Below are 24,104 nucleotides of genomic sequence, written 5' to 3' on the forward strand. Positions count from 1 at the left end.
ACCCCACACCCCTCACTGTAACACTCTGATATACCCCACACCCCCTCACTGTGACACACTGATATACCCCACACCCCTCACTGTAACACACTGATATACCCCACACCCCTCACTGTAACACTCTCTAATATACCCCACACCCCCTCACTGTAACACTCTGATATACCCCACACCCCTCACTGTAACACTCTCTGATATACCCAACACCCCCTCACTGTGACACACTGATATACCCCACACCCCTCACTGTAACACTCTGATATACCCCACACACCCCTCACTATAACACTCTCTGATATACCCAACACCCCCTCACTGTGACACACTGATATACCCCACACCCCTCACTGTAACACACTGATATACCCCACACCCCTCACTGTAACACACTGATATACCCCACACACCCCTCACTGTAACACACTGATATACCCCACACCCCCTCACTGTAACACACTGATATACCCCACACCCCCTCACTGTAACACTCTGATATACCCAACACCCCCTCACTGTAACACACTGATATACCCCACACCCCCTCACTGTAACACACTGATATACCCCACACCCCCTCACTGTAACACACTGATATACCCCACACCCCCTCACTGTGACACTCTCTGATATACCCCACATCCCCTCAGTGACACACTGATATACCCCACACCCCTCACTGTAACACTCTCTGATATACCCCACATCCCCTCACTGTGACACTCTGATATACCCCACACCCCCTCACTGTAACACACTGATATACCCCACACCCCCTCACTGTAACACTCTCTGATATACCCAACACCCCCTCACTGTGACACTCTCTGATATACCCCACACCCCTCACTGTAACACTCTCTGATATACCCCACACCCCCTCACTGTAACACTCTGATATACCCCACACCCCCTCACTGTGACACACTGATATACCCCACACCCCTCACTGTAACACTCTCTGATATACCCCACACCCCCTCACTGTAACACACTGATATACCCCACACCCCCTCACTGTAACACACTGATATACCCCACACCCCTCACTGTAACACTCTCTGATATACCCCACACCCCCTCACTGTGACACACTGATATACCCCACACCCCCTCACTGTAACACTCTGATATACCCCACACCCCTCACTGTAACACTCTCTGATATACCCAACACCCCCTCACTGTGACACACTGATATACCCCACACCCCTCACTGTAACACTCTCTGATATACCCCACACCCCTCACTGTAACACTCTCTGATATACCCCACACCCCCTCACTGTAACACTCTGATATACCCCACACCCCTCACTGTGACACTCTCTGATATACCCAACACCCCCTCACTGTGACACACTGATATACCCCACACCCCTCACTCTAACACTCTCTGATATACCCCACACCCCCTCACTGTAACACTCTCTGATATACCCCACACCCCCTCACTGTAACACTCTGATATACCCCACACCCCTCACTGTGACACTCTCTGATATACCCCACACCCCCTCACTGTAACACACTGATATACCCCACACCCCCTCACTGTAACACTCTGATATACCCCACACCCCTCACTGTAACACTCTCTGATATACCCCACACCCCTCACTGTCACACTCTCTGATATACCCAACACCCCCTCACTGTGATACACTGATATACCCCACACCCCTCACTGTAACACTCTCTGATATACCCCACACCCCCTCACTGTAACACTCTGATATACCCCACACCCCCTCACTGTAACACACTGATATACCCCACACCCCTCACTGTAACACACTGATATACCCCACACCCCCTCACTGTGACACACTGATATACCCCACACCCCCTCACTGTAACACTCTGATATACCCCACACCCCCTCACTGTGACACACTGATATACCCCACACCCCCTCACTGTAACACACTGATATACCCCACACCCCCTCACTGTAACACTCTCTGATATACCCAACACCCCCTCACTGTGACACACTGATATACCCCACACCCCCTCACTGTGACACACTGATATACCCCACACCCCCTCACTGTAACACACTGATATACCCCACACCCCTTCACTGTAACACTCTCTGATATACCCCACACCCCCTCACTGTGACACACTGATATACCCCACACCCCCTCACTGTAACACTCTGATATACCCCACACCCCTCACTGTAACACTCTCTGATATACCCCACACCCCTCACTGTAACACTCTCTGATATACCCCACACCCCCTCACTGTAACACTCTCTGATATACCCCACACCCCCTCACTGTAACACACTGATATACCCCACACCCCTCACTGTAACACACTGATTTACCCCACACCCCCTCACTGTAACACACTGATATACCCCACACCCCCTCACTGTAACACACTGATATACCCCACACCCCCTCACTGTAACACACTGATATACCCCACACCCCCTCACTGTAACACACTGATATACCCCACACCCCCTCACTGTAACACACTGATTTACCCCACACCCCCTCACTGTAACACACTGATATACCCCACACCCCCTCACTGTAACACTCTCTGATATACCCCACACCCCTCACTGTAACACTCTCTGATATACCCCACACCCCTCACTGTAACACACTGATATACCCCACACCCCTCACTGTAAAACACTGATATACCCCACACCCCTCACTGTAACACACTGATATACCCCACACCCCCTCACTGTAGCACTGATATACCCCACACCCCTCACTGTAACACTCTCTGATATACCCCACACCCCCTCACTGTAACACTCTCTGATATACCCCACACCCCCTCACTGTAACACTCTCTGATATACCCCACACCCTTCACTGTAACACTCTCTGATATACCCCACACCCTTCACTGTAACACTCTCTGATATACCCCACACCCCCTCACTGTAACACTCTCTGATATACCCCACTCCCCCTCACTGTAACACACTGATATACCCCACTCCCCCTCACTGTAACACTCTCTGATATACCCCACACCCCTCACTGTAACACTCTCTGATATACCCCACACCCCTCACTGTAACACACTGATATACCCCACTCCCTCTCACTGTAACACTCTCTGATATACCCCACACCCCCTCACTGTAACACTCTCTGATATACCCCACACCCCCTCACTGTAACACTCTCTGATATACCCCACACCCTTCACTGTAACACTCTCTGATATACCCCACACCCCCTCACTGTAACACTCTCTGATATACCCCACACCCCTCACTGTAACACACTGATATACCCCACACCCCTCACTGTAACACACTGATATACCCCACACCCCTCACTGTAACACTGATATACCCCACACCCCCTCACTGTAACACACTGATATACCCCACACCCCTCACTGTAACACACTGATATACCCCACACCCCCTCACTGTAGCACTGATATACCCCACACCCCTCACTGTAGCACTCTGATATACCCCACACACCCCTCACTGTAACACACTGATATACCCCACATCCCCTCACTGTGACACACTGATATACCCCACACCCCTCACTGTTACACTCTCTGATATACCCCACATCCCCTCACTGTGACACTCTGATATACCCCACACCCCCTCACTGTAACACTCTCTGATATACCCCACACCCCCTCACTGTAACACACTGATATACCCCACACCCCCTCACTGTAACACACTGATATACCCCACACCCCCTCACTGTAACACACTGATATACCCCACACCCCCTCACTGTAACACTCTCTGATATACCCAACACCCCCTCACTGTAACACACTGATATACCCCACACCCCCTCACTGTAACACTCTCTGATATACCCAACACCCCCTCACTGTAACACTCTCTGATATACCCCACACCCCCTCACTGTAACACACAAATATACCCCGCACCCCTCACTGTAACACACTGATATACCCCACACCCCTCACTGTGACACACTGATATACCCCACACCCCCTCACTGTAACCCTCTCTGATATACCCCACTCCCCCTCACTGTAACACACTGATATACCCCACACCCCTCACTGTAACACACTGATATACCCCACACCCCCTCACTGTAACACACTGATATTCCCCACACCCCCTCACTGTAACACTCTCTGATATACCCCACACCCCTCACTGTAACACACTGATATACCCCACACCCCTCACTGTAACACACTGATATACCCCACACCCCTCACTGTAACACTGATATACCCCACACCCCCTCACTGTAACACACTGATATACCCCACACCCCTCACTGTAACACACTGATATACCCCACACCCCCTCACTGTAGCACTGATATACCCCACACCCCTCACTGTAGCACTCTGATATACCCCACACACCCCTCACTGTAACACACTGATATACCCCACATCCCCTCACTGTGACACACTGATATACCCCACACCCCTCACTGTTACACTCTGATATACCCCACATCCCCTCACTGTGACACTCTGATATACCCCACACCCCCTCACTGTAACACTCTCTGATATACCCCACACCCCCTCACTGTAACACACTGATATACCCCACACCCCCTCACTGTAACACACTGATATACCCCACACCCCCTCACTGTAACACACTGATATACCCCACACCCCCTCACTGTAACACTCTCTGATATACCCAACACCCCCTCACTGTAACACACTGATATACCCCACACCCCCTCACTGTAACACTCTCTGATATACCCAACACCCCCTCACTGTAACACTCTCTGATATACCCCACACCCCCTCACTGTAACACACTGATATACCCCGCACCCCTCACTGTAACACACTGATATACCCCACACCCCTCACTGTGACACACTGATATACCCCACACCCCCTCACTGTAACCCTCTCTGATATACCCCACTCCCCCTCACTGTAACACACTGATATACCCCACACCCCTCACTGTAACACACTGATATACCCCACACCCCCTCACTGTAACACACTGATATTCCCCACACCCCCTCACTGTAACACACTGATATACCCCGCACCCCCTCACTGTAACACACTGATATTCCCCACACCCCCTCACTGTAACACACTGATATACCCCACACCCCCTCACTGTAACACACTGATATACCCCACACCCCTCACTGTAACACACTGATATACCCCACACCCCCTCACTGTAACACTCTGATATACCCCACACCCCCTCACTGTAACCCTCTCTGATATACCCCACACCCCCTCACTGTAACACACTGATATACCCCACACCCCCTCACTGTAACCCTCTCTGACAAACCCCACTCCCCCTCACTGTAACCCTCTCTGACAAACCCCTCACGGTGAGACTTACTGGCGTATTTTCCGGCCAATGTGAGGATGGCTCCTTCCTCGTTGGGTCTCCGATGGTAGACCATCTCACCTCCCAGGACCAGGTTCTGGGTGACGCTCTGTAGAAAGTGCCCGACCACAATGGCTGGCGTGAGAGGGGAACACACACACACACACAGAGTCAGGCCTGAGGCCTAGCCGACGCCTGGTCCGCACCCTCCCACTGCACACCCTGCCGCTGGCACACTCCGTGCTCAGTGTCGGAGCGTCCTTACCTGATTCGTTGATGATGTCCGGGTTGCCGAGGGTGACGCTGGCTGTGAAGTTGTCCCCTCGATACTCCGAGTCAAACTGCCAGGTCAGAAACTTGTCCTGCTGCGTCTGAAAAAAAGGGCGAGATCAAAGCAATTGGTAAGCCCCCTCATCCCAGCACCCACTCCCCTCACCCCGGACTCCCCTAGCAAGCTCCCTCTACCCTCTCCAACCTACCCTCCATGATATTGTGTGGATCAGCTTCCTCTGGGTGGGCTGGTCAAGGACCAGAGCTTAAAATTCACAGCCAGAGGCTCTCAGTGGTTAGCACCGCTGCCTAATGGTGACAGGGACCCCGGGTTCAATTCCACCCTCGGGGCAACTGTGTGGAGTTTGCACATTCTCCCCGTATCTGCGCGGGTTTCCTCCGGGTGCTCCGGTTTCCTCCCACAGGTTAGGTAAATTGACCATGCTAAATTACCCATAGTGTTCAGGGATGTGCAGGTTAGGGTGGATTGGCCATGCTAAATTACCCCATAGTGTTCAGGGATGTGTAGGTTAGGGTGGATTGGCCATGCTAAATTACCCATAGTGATCAGGGATGTGCAGGTTAGGTTGGATTGGCCATGCTAAATTACCCCATAGTGTTCAGGGATGTGTAGGTTAGGGTGGATTGGCCATGCTAAATTACCCCATAGTGTTCAGGGATGTGCAGGTTAGGGTGGATTGGCCATGCTAAATTACCCCATAGTGCTCAGGGATGTGTAGGTTAGGGTGGATTGGCCATGCTAAATTACCCCATAGTGTTCAGGGATGTGTAGGTTAGGGTGGATTGGCCATGCTAAATTACCCCATAGTATTCAGGGATGTGTAGGTTAGGGTGGATTGGCCATGCTAAATTACCCCATAGTGTTCAGGGATGTGTAGGTTAGGGTGGATTGGCCATGCTAAATTACCCCATAGTGTTCAGGGATGTGCAGGTTTGGGTGGATTGGCCATGCTAAATTACCCATACTGCCGAGAGATAAGCAGGTTAGGGTGGATTGGCCATGCTAAATTTCCCAGAATGCCCAGGGATGTGCAGGTCAGGGTGGATTGGCCTTGCTAAATTACCCATAGTGTTCAGGGATGTGCAGGTTAGGGTGGATTGGCCATGCTACATTACCCATAGTGTTCAGGGATGTGCAGGTTAGGATGGATTGGCCATGCTATATTACCCATAGTGCTCAGGGATATGTAGGTTAGGGTGGATTGGCCATGCTAAATTACCCCATAGTGTTCAGGGATGTGCAGGTAAGGGTGGATTGGCCATGCTACATTACCCATAGTGCTCAGGGATGTGCAGGTTAGGGTGGATCGGCCGTGCTAAATTACCCATAGTGTTCAGGGATATGCAGGTCATGGTGGATTGGCCATGCTAAATTACCCATAGTGCCCAGGGATGTGCAGGTTAGGCTGGATTGGCCATGCTAAATTACCCCATAGTGTTCAGGGATGTGCAGATAAGGGTGGATTGGCCATGCTACATTACCCATAGTGCTCAGGGATGTGCAGGTTAGGGTGGATCGGCCATGCTAAATTACCCATAGTGCCCAGGGATGTGCAGGTTAGGGTGGATTGGCCATGCTAAATTGCCCATAGTGCCCAGGGATGTGCACGTTAGGGTGGATTGGCCATGCTAAATTACCCATACTGTTCAGGAATGTGCAGGTGAGGGTGGATTAGCCATGCTAAATTACCCATAGTGCCCAGGGATGTGCACGTTAGGGTGGATTGGCCATGCTAAATTACCCAAAGTGCCCAGGGATGTGCAGGTGAGGGTGGATTGGCCATGCTAAATTACCCATTGTGCCCAGGGATGTGCAGGTTAGGGTGGATTGGCCATGCTAAATTATCCATCGTGCCCAGGAATGTGCAGGTTTGGGTGGATTGGCCATGCGAAATTACCCATACTGCCGAGAGATGAGCAGGTTAGGGTGGATTGGCCATGCTAAATTTCCCAGAATGCCCAGGGATGTGCAGGTCAGGGTGGATTGGCCATGCTAAATTACCCGTAGTGGCCAGGGATGTGCAGGTTAGGGTGGATTGGCCATGCTAAATTACCCATAGTGTTCAGGGATGTGCAGGTTAGGGTGGATTGGCCATGCTAAATTACCCATAGTGTTCAGGGATGTCAGGTTAGGGTGGATGGGCCATGCTAAATTTCCCATAGTGGCCAGGGATGTGCAGATTAGGGTGGATTGGCCATGCTAAATTACCCATAGTGTTCAGGGATGTGCAGGTTCGGGTGGATTGGCCGTGCTAAATTACCCATAGTGTTCAGGGATGTGTAGGTCAGGGTGGATTGGCCATGCTAAATTACCCGTAGTGTTCAGGAATGTGCAGGTTAGGGTGGATTGGCCATGCTAAATTACCCATAGTGCTCAGGGATGTGTAGGTTAGGGTGGATTGGCCATGCTAAATTACCCATAGTGTTCAGGGATGTGTAGGTTAGGGTGGATTGGCCATGCTAAATTACCCATAGTGTTCAGGGATGTGCAGGTTCGGGTGGATTGGCCGTGCTAAATTACCCATAGTGTTCAGGGATGTGTAGGTCAGGGTGGATTGGCCATGCTAAATTACCCGTAGTGTTCAGGAATGTGCAGGTTAGGGTGGATTGGCCATGCTAAATTACCCATAGTGCTCAGGGATGTGTAGGTTAGGGTGGATTGGCCATGCTAAATTACCCATAGTGCTCAGGGATGTGTAGGTTAGGGTGGATTGGCCATGCTAAATTACCCATAGTGCTCAGGGATGTGTAGGTTAGGGTGGATTGGCCATGCTAAATTACCCCATAGTGTTTCGGGATGTGCAGGCGAGGTTGGTTAGCCATGGGGAATGCAGGATTACAGGGATGGGGTGGGATGCTCTTCAGTGCAGACTTGCTGGGCAGAATGATCTCTTTCTGCACTTTGCGGATTTTATGAGGCTAAAGATAGAGCGACTTTGAGTATGGTTTGGTTTCGGAGACTTGATGGAGGCAGCTGAAGTCCTGAAGGGATTGAATTTATCAGGGAACACCATCCCTGCAAGTGGGAGAATCACAAACAGAATCGCACAAGGGTTCGGACAATTGGTTTATAAAAAAAAAAATTGGGACTTCATGTTGGGGTTGTACAGGACATTGGTGAGGTCTCGTCTGGAGCACTGTGCCCAGTTCTGGGCGCCCTGTTACAGGAAGGAGATTATTAACCCGGAGAGGGTTCAGAAGGGATTTACCAGGAGGTTGCCGGGGATGGAGGGGTTTGAGGTATAAGGACTTTTCTTTCATGGAGATCGAGGAGCAATCTCACAGGAGATTTACAAAATTATGAGGGGCATAAATAAGGTGAAGGGCAGCTTTGTTTCTCTGAGGGCGGGGATTTTCAAGATTAGGGTGGTGCGCACTTTTGAAGCGAGAAGAGAAAGATTTAAAAAGGACACAAGGGACAAATGTTTTTACAGACACTGGTCTGTGCGCGGAATGAATTTCTAGAAGTAGAGGTGGGTGCGGGTACTGTGACAGAAGATCAGCACGTGTGCAGGACAGGTTTGGAGGGATACGGGCTGAGTGCAGGCAGCTGGGATTAGGTTAGTTTGGGATTTGCACGGACTGGTTGGAGCGAAGGGTCCGTTTGTGTGCCGCCCGTCTCTGTGGCGACAAGAGGGGAATCCCGTTCGAGGTCTTGTGACTGAAACACGATGCCTGAAAAGGCAGAGGGAGCAAACTGAACAAGGATGCTGGAGAATGACCAGAAGGAGGGGGAACACTGACAGTGCTGTGGAGGCAGAGGGGGATTAACCTGTCAGCTCCATCGAAGAGCCAGACAGGTATAGTTGCTGGTTCTGCGTCTCCCATAAAACAGACCAGCCAAGGCAGGTGAGCTTTCCAACCATGAGGAACGAGAACGGGACTGGTGAGCAAAGAGATGATTGCATTCGAACTGAATTGAGTGGCTCTGTTTCAGATTCTACCAATGTGTTGCCATTCTAAAGATTGAGGGCTGGTAAGGGATTGGATGGGGTGGGGGGGTACGGGGTTGGCGAACGCCGGTTACTTGAAGGAACGTGATGCTCTGTGAGAGACCTCCTGACAGGAGGTTGCCAGACCTGAAACGCTGCTTTCGCGCGGATCCTCGCGGCCAGCAGGAGGACGCACTGCGCATTTAAGCTTCCGGAACTATCCATTTCACCCACCAGCAGCGGGAAGCTCTACAATGGAAGAGGAACGGAAAACTGAGATTCAGGACGCAAATCCCCATCCCATTCGCTCCCACCGCACACAATCCCAATGGATCCAAACCCCCTTCCCATTCACTCCCACTGCACACAATCCCAATGGACCCAGACCCCTTCCCATTCACTCCCACCGCACACAATCCCAATAGACCCAAACCCCTTCCCATTCACTCCCACCGCACACAATCCCAATGGACCCAAACCGCTTCCCAATCACTCCCACTGCACACAATCCCAATGGACCCAAACCCCTTCCCAATCACCCCCACTGCACACAATCCCAATGGACACAAACCCCTTCCCATTCACTCCCACCGCACACAATCCCAATTGACCCAAACCCTTTCCCATTCACTCCCACCGCACACAATCCCAATGGACCCAAACACCTTCCCATTCACTCCCACCGCACACAATCCCAATGGACCCAAACCCCTTCCCATTCACTCCCACCGCACACAATCCCAATGGACCCAAACCTCTTCTCATTCACTCCCACTGCACACAATCCCAATGGTCCCAAACCCCTTCCCATTCACTCCCACCGCACACAATCCCAATGGACCCAGACCCCTTCCCATTCACTCCCACCGCACACAATCCCAATAGACCCAAACCCCTTCCCATTCACTCCCACCGCACACAATCCCAATGGACCCAAACCGCTTCCCAATCACTCCCACTGCACACAATCCCAATTGACCCAAACCCTTTCCCATTCACTCCCACCGCACACAATCCCAATGGACCCAAACCCCTTCCCACTCACTCCCACTGCCCACAATCCCAATGGACCCAAACCCCTTCCCATTCACTCCCACCGCACACAATCCCAATGGACCCAAACCCCTTCCCATTCACTCCCACCGCACACAATCCCAATTGTCCCAAACCCCTTCCCATTCACTCCCACTCCACACAATCCCAATTGTCCCAAACCCCTTCCCATTCACTCCCACTCCACACAATCCCAATGGACCCAAACACCTTCCCATTCACTCCCACCGCACACAATCCCAATGGACCCAAACCCCTTCCCATTCACTCCCACTGCACACACTCCCAATGGACCCAAACCCCTTCCCATTCACTCCCACCGCACACAATCCCAATGGACCCAAACCCCTTCCCATTCACTCCCACTGCACACACTCCCAATGGACCCAAACCCCTTCCCATTCACTCCCACTGCACACAATCCCAATGGACCCAAACCCCTTCCCATTCACTCCCACTGCACACAATCCCAATGGACCCAAACCTCTTCTCATTCACTCCCACTGCACACAATCCCAATGGTCCCAAACCCCTTCCCATTCACTCCCACTGCACACAATCCCAATGGACCCAAACCCCTTCTCATTCACTCCCACTGCACACACTCCCAATGGACCCAAACCCCTTCCCATTCACTCCCACTCCACACAATCCCAATGGACCCAAACCCCTTCTCATTCACTCCCACTGCACACACTCCCAATGGACCCAAACCCCTTCCCATTCACTCCCACTGCACACAATCCCAATGGACCCAAACCTCTTCTCATTCACTCCCACTGCACACAATCCCAATGGTCCCAAACCCCTTCCCATTCACTCCCACTGCACACAATCCCAATGGACCCAAACCCCTTCTCATTCACTCCCACTGCACACACTCCCAATGGACCCAAACCCCTTCCCATTCACTCCCACTCCACACAATCCCAATGGACCCAAACCCCTTCCCATTCACTCCCACTGTACACAATCCCAATGGACCCAAACCCCTTCCCATTCACTCCCACTGCACACAATCCCAATGGACCCAAACCCCTTCCCATTCACTCCCACTGCACACAATCCCAATGGACCCAAACCCCTTCCCATTCACCCCCACTGTACACAATCCCAATGGACACAAACCCCTTCCCATTCACTCCCACTGCACACAATCCCAATGGACCCAAACCCCTTCCCATTCACTCCCACTGCACACAATCCCAATGGACCCAAACCCCTTCCCATTCACTCCCACTGCACACAATCCCAATGGACCCAAACCCCTTCCCATTCACCCCCACTGTACACAATCCCAATGGACACAAACCCCTTCCCATTCACTCCCACTGCACACAATCCCAATGGACCCAAACCCCTTCCCATTCACTCCCACTGCACACACTCCCAATGGACCCACACCCCTTCCCATTCACTCCCACTGCACACAAATCCCAATGGATCCAAACCCCTTCCCATTCACTCTGACCATATACAATGTCAATGAAAACAACCCCTGTCCTATTTACTCGCACTGTAGTCAATCCTATGTTCACAAACCCTTTTTTTCACATCCCCTCCCTCCCCCCACCGACGTTCAATAGCAGCGGTGTGTACTATCTACAAGATGCCCTGCAGAAATTCACCCAAGATCCTCAGGCAGCACCTTCCAAACCCCACGGCCACTTCCATCCAGAAGGACAAGGGGCAGCAGATACACCAGCCTCCTGCAAGTTCCCCTTTGAGCCCCTCACCATCCCGACTCGGGAATATATCGCCATTCCCCTCAGTGTGCCTGGGTCAGAATCCCTCCCTCAGGGCATTGTGGGTCTACCCACAGCACACGGACTGCAGCGGGTCAGGAAGGCAGCTCACCCCCACCTTCTCAAGGGGGACAACTAGGGACGAGGCAATCAATGTTGGCTATCGTGCCAACATCTTACGGGTGAATTAATAAAAATGAAACTCCCACAACACACAATCCTAACTGACCAAATCTCTTCACATTCAGAGAGGGGAAAGGAGGTATTGATGAGGAGTAGGGAACCACAAAAAGGAGGGGGGGGGGGGGGGGAAATAACAGGAAGGGGGGGGGGGGGGAAATAACAGGAAGGGGGGGGGGGGGGGGGGGGAGAGAGCGAGAGAGGCCAAGGATGTGGAAAACCTGCCTCCCGCAGACCTGGAAGTGAGTTACCCGAGGGAATGCACTGCGCCCCCAACCCAACACCCCAAACAGGTCAGCAGCGCAAACGCGGACTTACTTCGCCAGGACCCGCCTGCTGAGTCCCCGAGTACGTTGCGTTGAAGTGGTAATGCGGTGATGTCGAGCTCATGTGGATGGTGTGAGCAGCCTGTGGAAGCACGAGGCAAGAGGTTACAGCGAGAGGCAGAGGGAGCTTTACTCTACCGACGGGAGGCCGATGGCCGAGTGGTATTATCGGCGGACTGTGCATCCAGAAACCCGGATAATGCTCTGGGGAATCCGGGTTCGATTCCCGCCACGGCAGATGGCGGAGCATGAATCCATTGCCGACTGTCGGAAAATCCCATCTGGTTCATTCGTGTTGAAGATCTGAACCCCCCGGGAGGGGCCTCACAGTTCCACGATCGGTCAAATAAACACTAGCAGCTCGGTCTCTTTTAACAAGTTTTAACAATTTATCATGACACAGGGCTTAGTTTATCCAGCAACGCAGATGTTTCGCACCTCGCTGCACTTTGGAATATCTGTGCACAATCTTAAAACACAGACAACTTTTATAGGTTTCTTAACAAACAGAACAGCCAATAAAATGACAAATAGACATAAAATTAAACCAATGATTTTTCCTGGGAACTGACATGTTTTGCGCGTCTTTATCTCCGGGACACCTGGTTTCCAAGGTCAATTGAGATACTTTGCTAATGTCATATTAGTTAATTCATATGATGAACAGCGCATTGTTTGCTAATCTCTTTCAATTAGTTCAGGAATGCAGTTTTCAGCAGAGTTAGAAGCCATTTTGTTATGTTGGTGGCATTAAGAAGCCATTTTGTTATGTTGGTGGCATTAAGAAGCCATTTTGTTATGTTGGTGGCATTAAGAAGCCATTTTGTTATGTTGGTGGCATTAAGAAGCCATTTTGTAGTCAGTAAATCATGCTCCTGGTTGCTCCTGACAACAGCCTCAATCCAGATTTTGGATCCTCAATGTTATTCAGGGAAGGAAACTGCCATCCTTACCTGGTCTGGGCCTACACATGACTCCAGTCCCTCAGCAACGGGGTTGACCTCTCAGTTGCCCTCTGAAATGGCCCAGCAAGCCGCCCAGTTGTACCAACTGCTCCAAAGCCTCAAGAAATGAAACCGGACGGGTCAGCTGGCATTGGGTCAGACGCTGGCAGAAACAGCCCTGCCTCCCCTGTGAAGACCCTCCTCACTACCATCTGGGGGGGGGGGGCTAGTGCCAACGCTGGAAGAGCTCTCTCACAGGCTGGGCAAGCTACAGCCTGACAGTCATACTCACAGAGTCGTACCTTAGAGACAATGTCCCGGACTCCACCGTCGCCACCCCTGGATATGTCCTGTCACACCCAAGGACAGAGGGGGCAGCACACAGTGGGATACAGAGGGGAGGGAAATGATCTGAGAGTCCTCCATATTGACTCTGGTCCCCAGGACGTCTTCAGGTTAAACACGGGCAAGGAACCCTACCACTGGTCCCCCCGCACCACCCTCCCTCGGCTGATGGATAAATACCCCCCCCCCCCTCCGTGTAGATACACGCTTGGAGGACACAGAGTGTGCTCTGGGGGTGGGGCGGGGGGATTTCAGTGCCCACCACCAAGGGGTGGCTCAGGGACAGCAGCATTCCGGATCGTGCTGGTCGGGTCCGAAAGGACATCGCTGCTGGACTGGGGTCTGAGGCAGGTTGGGTTGTGGGGTGAGGGGGGAACCAACAGGAGGGAGAAACACCCCTACCCTCATCCTCACCAACCAGCCGGCTGCAGATGTATCTGCCCACGACAGTATCGGTAAGAGTGACCACCGCACTGTCCTGATGGAGACAAAGTCCCACCTTCCCATTGAGAATCCCCTCCATCAGGTTGGGAGGCTCTATCCCCAATGGGACAGACTTCAAACAGACCCAGCAGCTCAAGACAGGGACATCCATGAGGTGCTGTGGGCCGTCAACAGCAGCAGAACGGTCCTCCAGCACAATCTGGAACCTCATGGCCCGGTATATCCCCCCCCCCCCCCCCCGACTCACCCATTACCGTCAAGCCAGGAGGTCAACCCTGGTTCAATGGAGAGTGCAGGAGGGCATGCTGGGAGCAGCACCAGGCAGGCCGGAGGATGAGCTGTCAACCTGATGATGCCACCAACCAGCATCTGCACCAAGTGACAGACAGAGCTAAGCGATCCCACAACTAACGGATCAGATCCAAGCTCTGCACTCCTGTCACACCCAGTCATGATGGACGATGAAACAAGTCACTGGAGGAGATCCTGCACAAACATCCTCAATGATGGAGAGCACATCAGTGCAAAAGGTAAGGCTGATGCTTTCGCAGCAATCTTCAGGCAGGAGTGCACCTCAGCCTCCTCCAGTGGTCCCCAGCATCGCAGAAAGCAGTCTCCAGCCAATTCGATTCACTCCACGTGATATCAAGGAATGGCTGGATGCTACAAAGGCTATGGGCCCTGATAACATTCCCGCAATAGTACTGCAGACGTGTGCTCCAGAACCTGCCTCTCCCCGAGCCAAGCTGTTCACGTACACAGTCACGGTGCTGGAAAAGCACAGCAGGTCGGGCAGCATCCGAGGAGCAGGAGAATCGACGTTTCGGGCAAAAAACACATCCTGATGAAGGGCTTTTGTCTGAAACGTCGATTCTCCTGCTCCTCGGATGCTGTCTGACCCGCTGTGCTTTTCCAGCACCGCTCTCATCGAGACTCTAATCCCAGTTGCAACGCTGGCATCGACACGCCAATGTGGAATATTGTCCAAGTATATCCTGAACACAAAAAGCAGGACAAAACCAACCCGGCCAATTTCCATCCCCATCAGTCCAATCTCGATGGAAGGGGTCACCAACCGTGCTATCAAGCAGCACCTGCTCAGCAATAACCTGCTCAGTGACGCCCAGTTTGGGCTTCCCCAGGGTCACTCAGCTCCTGATCTCATTCCAGCTCTGGTTCAAACACAGACAAAAGAGCTGAATCCCAGAGAGGAGGGGAGGGGAGGGGAGAGGGACAGCCCTTGACATCAAGGTTGTATACGACCGAGTGTGGCATCAAGGAGCCCTGGCAAAACTGGAATTAATGGGTATCGCGGGCAAACACTCCGCTGGTTAGAGTCATACCTGGCACACAGGGGGATGATCGTGGTTGTTGGAGGGTCAGTCAGCTCAGCTCCAGGACATCTCTGCAGGAGTCCCTCAGGGGAGTGTCCTAGGCCCCAACCACCTTCAGCTGCTTCATCAATGACCTTCCCTCCACCATAAGGGCCGAAGGGGGGATGATTGCACAGTGTTCAGCACCAATCGCGACGGCTCAGACCCTGAAGCAGTCCGTGCTCAAATGCAACAAGGTCTGGACAGTACCCAGGCTCGGGCCGACACGTGGCAAGTTACACAAATGCCAGGCAATGACCATCGCCAATAAGAGACACTCTAATCACCGCCCCTTGACATTCAACGGTTTTACCATCATGGAATCCCCCACAGTCAACATCCTTGGGGTTACCATTGACCAGAAACTTAACCAGACTCACCACATAATCACAGTGATTACAAAAGCAGGTCAGAGACTAGGGATACTACAGCGAGTAACTCACCTCCTGACACTCCAAAGTCTATCCACCATCTACAAGGCACAGGTCAGGAGGGTGTGAGGGAATACTCCCCACTTGCCCCTGGATGGGGGCAGCTCCAACAACACGCAAGAAACTCGACCTCATCTAGGGACAAAGCAGCCCCCCGCTTAATTGGCCCCACACCCACAGACACCCCCTCACTCCCTCCCCCAACTGACGCTCAGTAGCAGCGGTGTGTGCTATCTACAAGATGCCCTGCAGAAATTCCCCAAAGATCCTCAGGCAGCACCTTCCAAACCCCACGGCCACTTCCATCCAGAAGGACAAGGGGCAGCAGATACATGGGAACACCAGCCCCCTGCAAGTTCCCCTCTGAGCCCCTCACCATCCTGATTCGGAAATATATCGCCGTTCCCCTCAAGTGTGGCTGGGTCAAGAGGGGAATGGACTGCAGCGGGTCAAGAAGGCAGCTCACACCCCACCGCTCACAAAATGAATTTAAAAATATATATCTAATGCTGTGCTGTTTCTGTCCTGGGAGTGTTTGATGGGGGACACTGTTGAGAGTTCTTTACTCTGTATCTAACCCCGTGCTGTCCCTGTCTGGAGAATGTTTGATGGGGGACAGTGTAGAGGGAGCTTTACTCTGTATCTAACCCCGTGCTGTCCCTGTCCTGGGAGTGTTTGATGGGGGACAGTGCAGAGAGAGCTTTACTCTGTATCTAACCCCGTGCTGTCCCTGTCCTGGGAGTGTTTGATGGGGGACAGTGTAGAGGGAGCTTTACTCTGTATCTAACCCCGTGCTGTCCCTGTCCTGGGAGTGTTTGATGGGGGACAGTGTAGAGAGAGCTTTACTCTGTATCTAACCCCGTGCTGTCCCTGTCCTGGGAGTGTTTGATCGGGGACGGTGTAGAGTGAGCTTTAATCTGTATCTAACCCCGTGCTGTCCCTGTCCTGGGAGTGTTTGATGAATGAGATGCTTGCTGAATACTGACCTGAAAGTGTTGGCTGAGGTTTTTGTTGATGACCAGCTTGACACCTTCAATTTGTTGTGGGAAAACATCTGTCCGGTTCGGGTAAAAGGAAATTTTGAAGATTAACAGAAGAGAAGGTACGGGATACTGAGAGGGAGCCCCGACCTAGACAGGGGAACCCCTCTGCCAATGACCTCTCTTCTTTCCTTGGACAGCAAGTGACTTCTCCCCAGAGACTGTCTACCCCCATGACCAAAACAGTGGGCACTGCTGTCTAGCGTGTCCAAGGCCCCGACTCCCCAGTGTTCACCCCCCACCATCCCCACACCCCCTCCCCCACCCTCTCCAATGTCAAACCCTCTGCTCCTCCCGTGCCTTCCCCACCCCATGCCACTCCCCTTGATAGTTCCTACTCCCCCTAACCCTTGACCATCACCACGACTGGTCGCCTATTCCCACTGTAAGTACCGTCTGCTGGTGACCTTTGCCCACTCTCCCCGTGGACTGCGCCCTCTCCCCCCCCCCCCATTGCACTGTAACCCTTGACCCCCATCCCAAACGACTCATGACCCCCCAAGACCTTTATCTCATCAAATGACCCCTGCCCTCTTCCCACTGTGACCCCTGCCCTTCTCCGCATGATCCTCGACCCGTGCATGAGCCGTGCCAACCCCCTCATCTCGGTGACCCCTGACCCGTGTCCCTCACCCCGCGACCCTTGGCTCACCCCATGACCTTTGCCCTGTGACCCCTTGCACCCTTCCCCATTCATAACCTGAACACCCCCCACCCCACCCCACCCCACCCCACCCCACCCCCGCGTGACCCTTGACCCCTCCCTGACCCTTGCCCCACCCTCCCGGTGACCCCTGACCTTTGCACCGCCGGTGCAGCCGCTCGAAGCCGCCGGGATTGTGGAGGAGGCGCCGCCGGCGCTCGGCCGCCGCCCGATTCCCCATGGGGCCGAGGGTGTGTGTGGGAATCCCCCGCTCATGGGGAGAAGGGCCCTGGACACGGAGGGAGTCCCGTCTCTGTCTCTCTCTCTCTATTTCCAGCTTTTTGAACAACACCAACCGCCGCCTACGGGCGCCGCCATCTTGGGGCTCCTCCCGCGCAGGCGCGCTGCGCACCGTCCGCCGGCGGGCCTCCACCCTCCGTGACGTCAGCCCGCCCTCCACGCCGTGACGTCAGGCCGCACTCCACGCGCTGACGTTTACACAGGCCACCGTGTCACCCTGACGTCAGGCCGTCCTCGACGCGCCTGGCGTCGGCACCGACCACCGTGACATCATTGTCTTTCCCCCCTCACCAACTGCGCCAACGCCTTGATGAAGAATCTTTATAAAGCATCCTAGAAGGGGGCGGGGCTTAGTAATTGGTGGCGCAGCGGCCACGTCCCCGCTCCTAGCAGCGAGAGACCACGGGTTCAAATCCCGTCCCCGTCCCACAATGAAGGTGGCTCTCTCCTTGGAGAGAGGAAGGCCCTCACATTGTCTGACAGTGTGGATGGAGGCCATTTGGCCCATCCAAACCCACCGACCATGCAAAGGGTATAACACTGTAATCTTGTCATCACGTTATTGACTTGTTGAAAGTTCTGAGGAAATCACGGCTGTCCCACCTCGCCTGCACACGAAGGAAGAGTTTATTTATGCCCAAAGCGCCCACTCTCCTGCTGCTCGGATGCTGCCTGACCCAGGCTGTGCTTTTCCAGCACCACTCTTTTCAACTATGGGAAATCCACATCATCTACTGCACCCAGTGTGGCTTCCTCTACATCTTGCGGATCGTTTTCAGAGAGCATCTCTGGGACACCCGCACCATTGCCCCGTGGCTGAACGTTTCAACTCCAGCCACCCCCCCCACCCCACTTCCCCCCCAACTCCATCATGGATATGCAGGTCCTGGGCCTCATCCATCGCCAAACCCTACCCACCCAAAGCCTGGAGGAGGAACGCCTCATCTTCCGCCTCGGAACCCTGCAACCATACCTGATCAATGTGGATTTCACCAGTTTCCTCATTTTCCCCTTCCCCCCCCCCCCCCACCTTATCCCAGTCCCAACCCTCCAACTCAGCACCACCCTCCTGACCTGTCCATCACCTTTCCCATCTATCCGCTCCACCCTCCCAATTTACCACCTTCTCTCTCTCGCCTTCATTTACCTATTGCTTTCTCAGCTCGTTTCCCCCCAACCCCACCATATCTCCCTGCCCCCCCCCCCCCCCCCCCCCCACCCCACCACCAATTTATCGCTCAGCACCCTGCCCCACAAACCTCATTCCTAATGAAGGGCTTATGCCCGAAATGCGACTCTCCTGCTCCCTCAGAGGCTGCCTGACCGGCTGTGCTTATCCAGCAACACGCTCTCGGCTCTGATCTCCAGCATCTGCAGCCCTCACTTTCTCTAATCCACCCTGACCTGCACATCTTTGGACTGTGGGAGGAAACCGGAGCACCCGGAGGAAACCCACGCAGACACGGGGAGCATGAGCAAACTCCACATTGTTTTGTTGGTGACATTTCTGGAAGGGGGGGCTGTTTTTATGTATTGCTTTTTGTTATTCGGAGGTTTGGAGGTTATTTGGAGTGCAGGTTCATAGCTCCTTGAAAGTGGAGTCGCAGGTAGATAGGATAGTGAAGGTGGCGTTTGGTATGCTTTCCGTTATTGGTCAGAGTCTTGAGTACAGGAGTTGGGAGGTCATGTTGCAGCTGTACAGGACATTGGTTAGGCCACTGTTGGAATATTGCGTGCAATTCTGGTCTCCTTCCTATCGGAAAGATGTTGGGAAACTTGAAAGGGTTCAGAAAAGATTTACAAGGATGTTGCCAGGGTTGGAGGATCTGAGCTACGGGGAGGGGCTGAACAGGCTGGGGCTGTTTTCCCTGGAGGCTGAGGGGTGACCTTATAGAGGGTTACAAAATCATGAGGGGCGTGAATAGAGTAAATAGGCAAAGTCTTTTCCCTGGGGTGGGGGAGTCCAGAACTAGAGGGAAAAGATATAAAAGAGACCTAAGGGGCAACTTTTTCACCCAGAGGGTGGTACGTGTATGGAGTGAGCTGCCAGAGGATGTGGTGGAGGCTGGTACAATTGCAACATTTAAGAGGCATTTGGATGGGTATATGAATAGGAAGGGTTTGGAGGGATATGGGCCGGGTGCTGGCAGGTGGGGACTAGATTGGGTTGGGATATCTGGGTCAGCATGGACGGGTGGGGCCGAAGGGTCTGTTTCCGTGCTGTACATCTCTATGACTCTAGGTGCTGGTGTAGGATTGGGGCAGACAAAGTTAAAAACTACACAATGCCAGGTTATAGCCCGATGGGTTTTGCTTGGAGGCAAATTTCGAACTGCTGCTTCTTCATCCGGGTGGCTGTGGAGCAGAATCATTAAACTGAATTGAATTGATTGTCACGTGTACCGCGACACAGTGAAAACCTTTGTCTTGCAGAGCAATACAGGCAGATCACAGAGTTAAGTAGTGTAGGTAAGTCAACAATAGGTTAAACAGCGGCAAAAACAAAAATTTAAAGAGAGCAGAACGATTGTAGGAAATAGGAAACTTAGATCTGCGCGCAAGGGGTCGGCCATATCCAGCGCCAACTTGATTTGCTCTTGAGACACGGAATTTATAGCAACAGGATTGCAGTGTCATAGGATGTAATATTAAACAAATTTAGCTGAAGTCTTTCATCTTTTAGAACGATCGTATTCGTTTCGGCTCCTTCGCTGGTAAATTCCAGAGCTTCTGTTTAAAGACGCATTTTCAACAGAGCTTTTAACACCGGGTGCAACCTCAGCTCAGGTAATGCATTGAAGGTGTGAGGTTAAAGTCTCTCTGTGTTGCAACGTGAGGTCCAAGTGATTCTATTTCTAAAGATTTAGAGAGTCGCGAAATTTTAATCGAAGATTGTTCACTGTATCACATCGCCCTGACATCAGACTCCTTTGACTATAAATTCTGTGAGCATGATCTGAACCTCCGCAACTACCCGATGAAGGAGCGACGCTCCGAAAGCTAGTGTGATTCCAAATAAACCTGTTGGACTATAACTGGGTGTTGTGTGATTTTTCAGCTTGACTTTTTGTTATCATCTACAGTTATTGATTTGTTGAAAGTCCTGAGAAAAGAACCATCCACCTGTGGGAACGATTCCATGCTCCGCAGAGGTCTATTTCTGTCGAAATGTGGAGATACCGGTGTTGGACTGGGGTGTGCAACGTGAAAAATCACACATCCCCAGGTTACAGGCCAACAGGTTGAGTTAGAAGCACTAGCTTTCGGAGCGATGCTCCTTCATCAGGGGGGGGTTGTGCCTGATGAAGGAGCAGTGCTCGGAAAGCTACTGCTTCCAAATAAACCTGTCGGACTGGAACCTGGTGTGGGATTATTAACGTTGTTTCTATCAAACAGTGACTTGGGAATTCAAGCACCACTCTCAGTACTTCCAAGGCAACCCCTCATGCAAGAAATCCATCAAACTGGCAAACGACAACTCTTCAACTTTCCCCTGTAATCTATCAATGAGCAGTTGCCTGACTGTTTGTCTGTGACTGTGGGAGGAGGGGCTCACAATCACACGTGACGGGGATTAGGTATCAGGGATTAATTAGGATGCCTTGTCGGTGGTCCGGTGTTTTGTGAGAATTATACTCTTCAGTAAAATCAAACTGTACTTTTGCAAAGAGTTGAAAAAGTGGCTGGCAAGATCTATTATTTCAAAAGTCTCAACTGAACAAGTTCGAGAGGCAATGATTGGTTTACTTTCACTGCATTACAACACTGACTGAGGGAGTGCCGCACTGTCGGAGGGTCAGTGCTGAGGGAGCGCCGCACTGTCGGAGGGTCAGTACTGAGGGAGTGCAGCACTATCGGAGGGTCAGTACTGAGGGAGTGCAGCACTGTCATAGGGTCAGTACTAAGGGAGTGCCGCACTGTCGGAGGGTCAGTACTGAGGGAGGGCCGCACTGTCGGAGGGTCAGTACTGAGGGAGTGCCGCACTGTCGGAGGGTCAGAACTGAGGGAGCGCCGCACTGTCGGAGGGTCAGTACTGAGGGAGTGCCGCACTGTCGGAGGGTCAGTACTGAGGGAGTGCAGCACTGTCATAGGGTCAGTACTGAGGGAGCGCCGCACTGCCGGAGGGTCAGTACTGAGGGAGTGCCGCACTGTCAGAGGGTCAGTACTGAGGGAGGGCCGCACTGTCGGAGGGTCAGTACTGAGGGAGTGCCGCACTGTCGGAGGGTCAGTACTGAGGGAGTGCCGCACTATCGGAGGGTCAGTACTGAGGGAGTGCCGCACTGTCGGAGGGTCAGTACTGAGGGAGTGCCGCACTGTCAGAGGGTCAGTACTGAGGGAGGGCCGCACTGTCGGAGGGTCAGTACTGAGTGAGTGCCGCACTGTCGGAGGGTCAGTACTGAGGGAGGGCCGCACTGTCGGAGGGTCAGTACTGAGGGAGTGCCGCACTGTCGGAGGGTCAGTACTGAGGGAGTGCCGCACTGTCGGAGGGTCAGTACTGAGTGAGTGCCGCACTGTCGGAGGGTCAGTACTGAGGGAGGGCCGCACTGTCAGAGGGTCAGTACTGAGGGAGTGCCGCACCGTCGGAGGGTCAGTACTGAGGGAGTGCCGCACTATCGGAGGGTCAGTACTGAGGGAGGTCCGCACTGTCGGAGGGTCAGTACTGAGGGAGGGCCGCACTGTCGGAGGGTCAGTACTGAGGGAGGTCCGCACTGTCGGAGGGTCAGTACTGAGGGAGTGCCGCACTGTCGGAGGGTCAGGACTGAGGGAGTGCCGCACTGTCGGATGGTCAGTACTGAGGGAGGTCCGCACTGTCGGAGGGTCAGTACTGAGGGAGTGCCGCACTGTCGGAGGGTCAGTACTGAGGGAGTGCAGCACTGTCATAGGGTCAGTACTGAGGGAGCGCCGCACTGCCGGAGGGTCAGTACTGAGGGAGTGCCGCACTGTCAGAGGGTCAGTACTGAGGGAGGGCCGCACTGTCGGAGGGTCAGTACTGAGGGAGTGCCGCACTGTCGGAGGGTCAGTACTGAGGGAGTGCCGCACTATCGGAGGGTCAGTACTGAGGGAGTGCCGCACTGTCGGAGGGTCAGTACTGAGGGAGTGCCGCACTGTCAGAGGGTCAGTACTGAGGGAGGGCCGCACTGTCGGAGGGTCAGTACTGAGTGAGTGCCGCACTGTCGGAGGGTCAGTACTGAGGGAGGGCCGCACTGTCGGAGGGTCAGTACTGAGGGAGTGCCGCACTGTCGGAGGGTCAGTACTGAGGGAGTGCCGCACTGTCGGAGGGTCAGTACTGAGTGAGTGCCGCACTGTCGGAGGGTCAGTACTGAGGGAGGGCCGCACTGTCAGAGGGTCAGTACTGAGGGAGTGCCGCACCGTCGGAGGGTCAGTACTGAGGGAGTGCCGCACTATCGGAGGGTCAGTACTGAGGGAGGTCCGCACTGTCGGAGGGTCAGTACTGAGGGAGGGCCGCACTGTCGGAGGGTCAGTACTGAGGGAGGTCCGCACTGTCGGAGGGTCAGTACTGAGGGAGTGCCGCACTGTCGGAGGGTCAGGACTGAGGGAGTGCCGCACTGTCGGATGGTCAGTACTGAGGGAGGTCCGCACTGTCGGAGGGTCAGTACTGAGGGATGTCCGCACTGTCGGAGGGTCAGTACTGAGGGAGTGCCGCACTGTCGGAGGGTCAATACTGAGGGAGTGCCGCACTGTCGGAGGGTCAGTACTG

At 53.3% G+C, this 24,104-nt stretch overlaps 1 protein-coding gene across 3 annotated transcripts in view; it reads right to left on the reverse strand.

The window, feature by feature from the left end:
* LOC122546582 (mitochondrial import receptor subunit TOM40B-like) overlaps positions 1-18,489 on the reverse strand; it is a 59,209-nt gene extending 40,720 nt beyond the window's left edge. The window contains exons 1-6 of one of the 3 annotated variants that reach the window (XM_087981508.1): positions 18,242-18,489; positions 17,389-17,456; positions 12,858-12,947; positions 9,709-9,810; positions 5,604-5,709; positions 5,351-5,473 (exon numbers count right to left, since the gene is read on the reverse strand). In XM_087981508.1, the coding sequence (XP_087837634.1) occupies positions 5,351-5,473; positions 5,604-5,709; positions 9,709-9,810; positions 12,858-12,947; positions 17,389-17,456; positions 18,242-18,326 (574 nt within the window). In that variant the 5' untranslated portion in view covers positions 18,327-18,489. Of the gene's footprint in view, positions 1-5,350; positions 5,474-5,603; positions 5,710-9,708; positions 9,811-12,857; positions 12,948-13,818; positions 13,934-17,388; positions 17,457-18,241 lie in introns of those variants that run through there. The other 2 variants (XM_087981507.1, XM_087981509.1) reach the window with 2 other exon arrangements.
* Between the last annotated feature and the right edge of the window lie 5,615 nt (positions 18,490-24,104).

The sequence above is a fragment of the Chiloscyllium plagiosum genome, unplaced genomic scaffold, assembly GCF_037043375.1.
Source record: "Chiloscyllium plagiosum isolate Xiang-an unplaced genomic scaffold, Cpla_swu_hap1 HiC_scaffold_40, whole genome shotgun sequence".
Lineage (NCBI taxonomy): Eukaryota > Metazoa > Chordata > Chondrichthyes > Orectolobiformes > Hemiscylliidae > Chiloscyllium > Chiloscyllium plagiosum.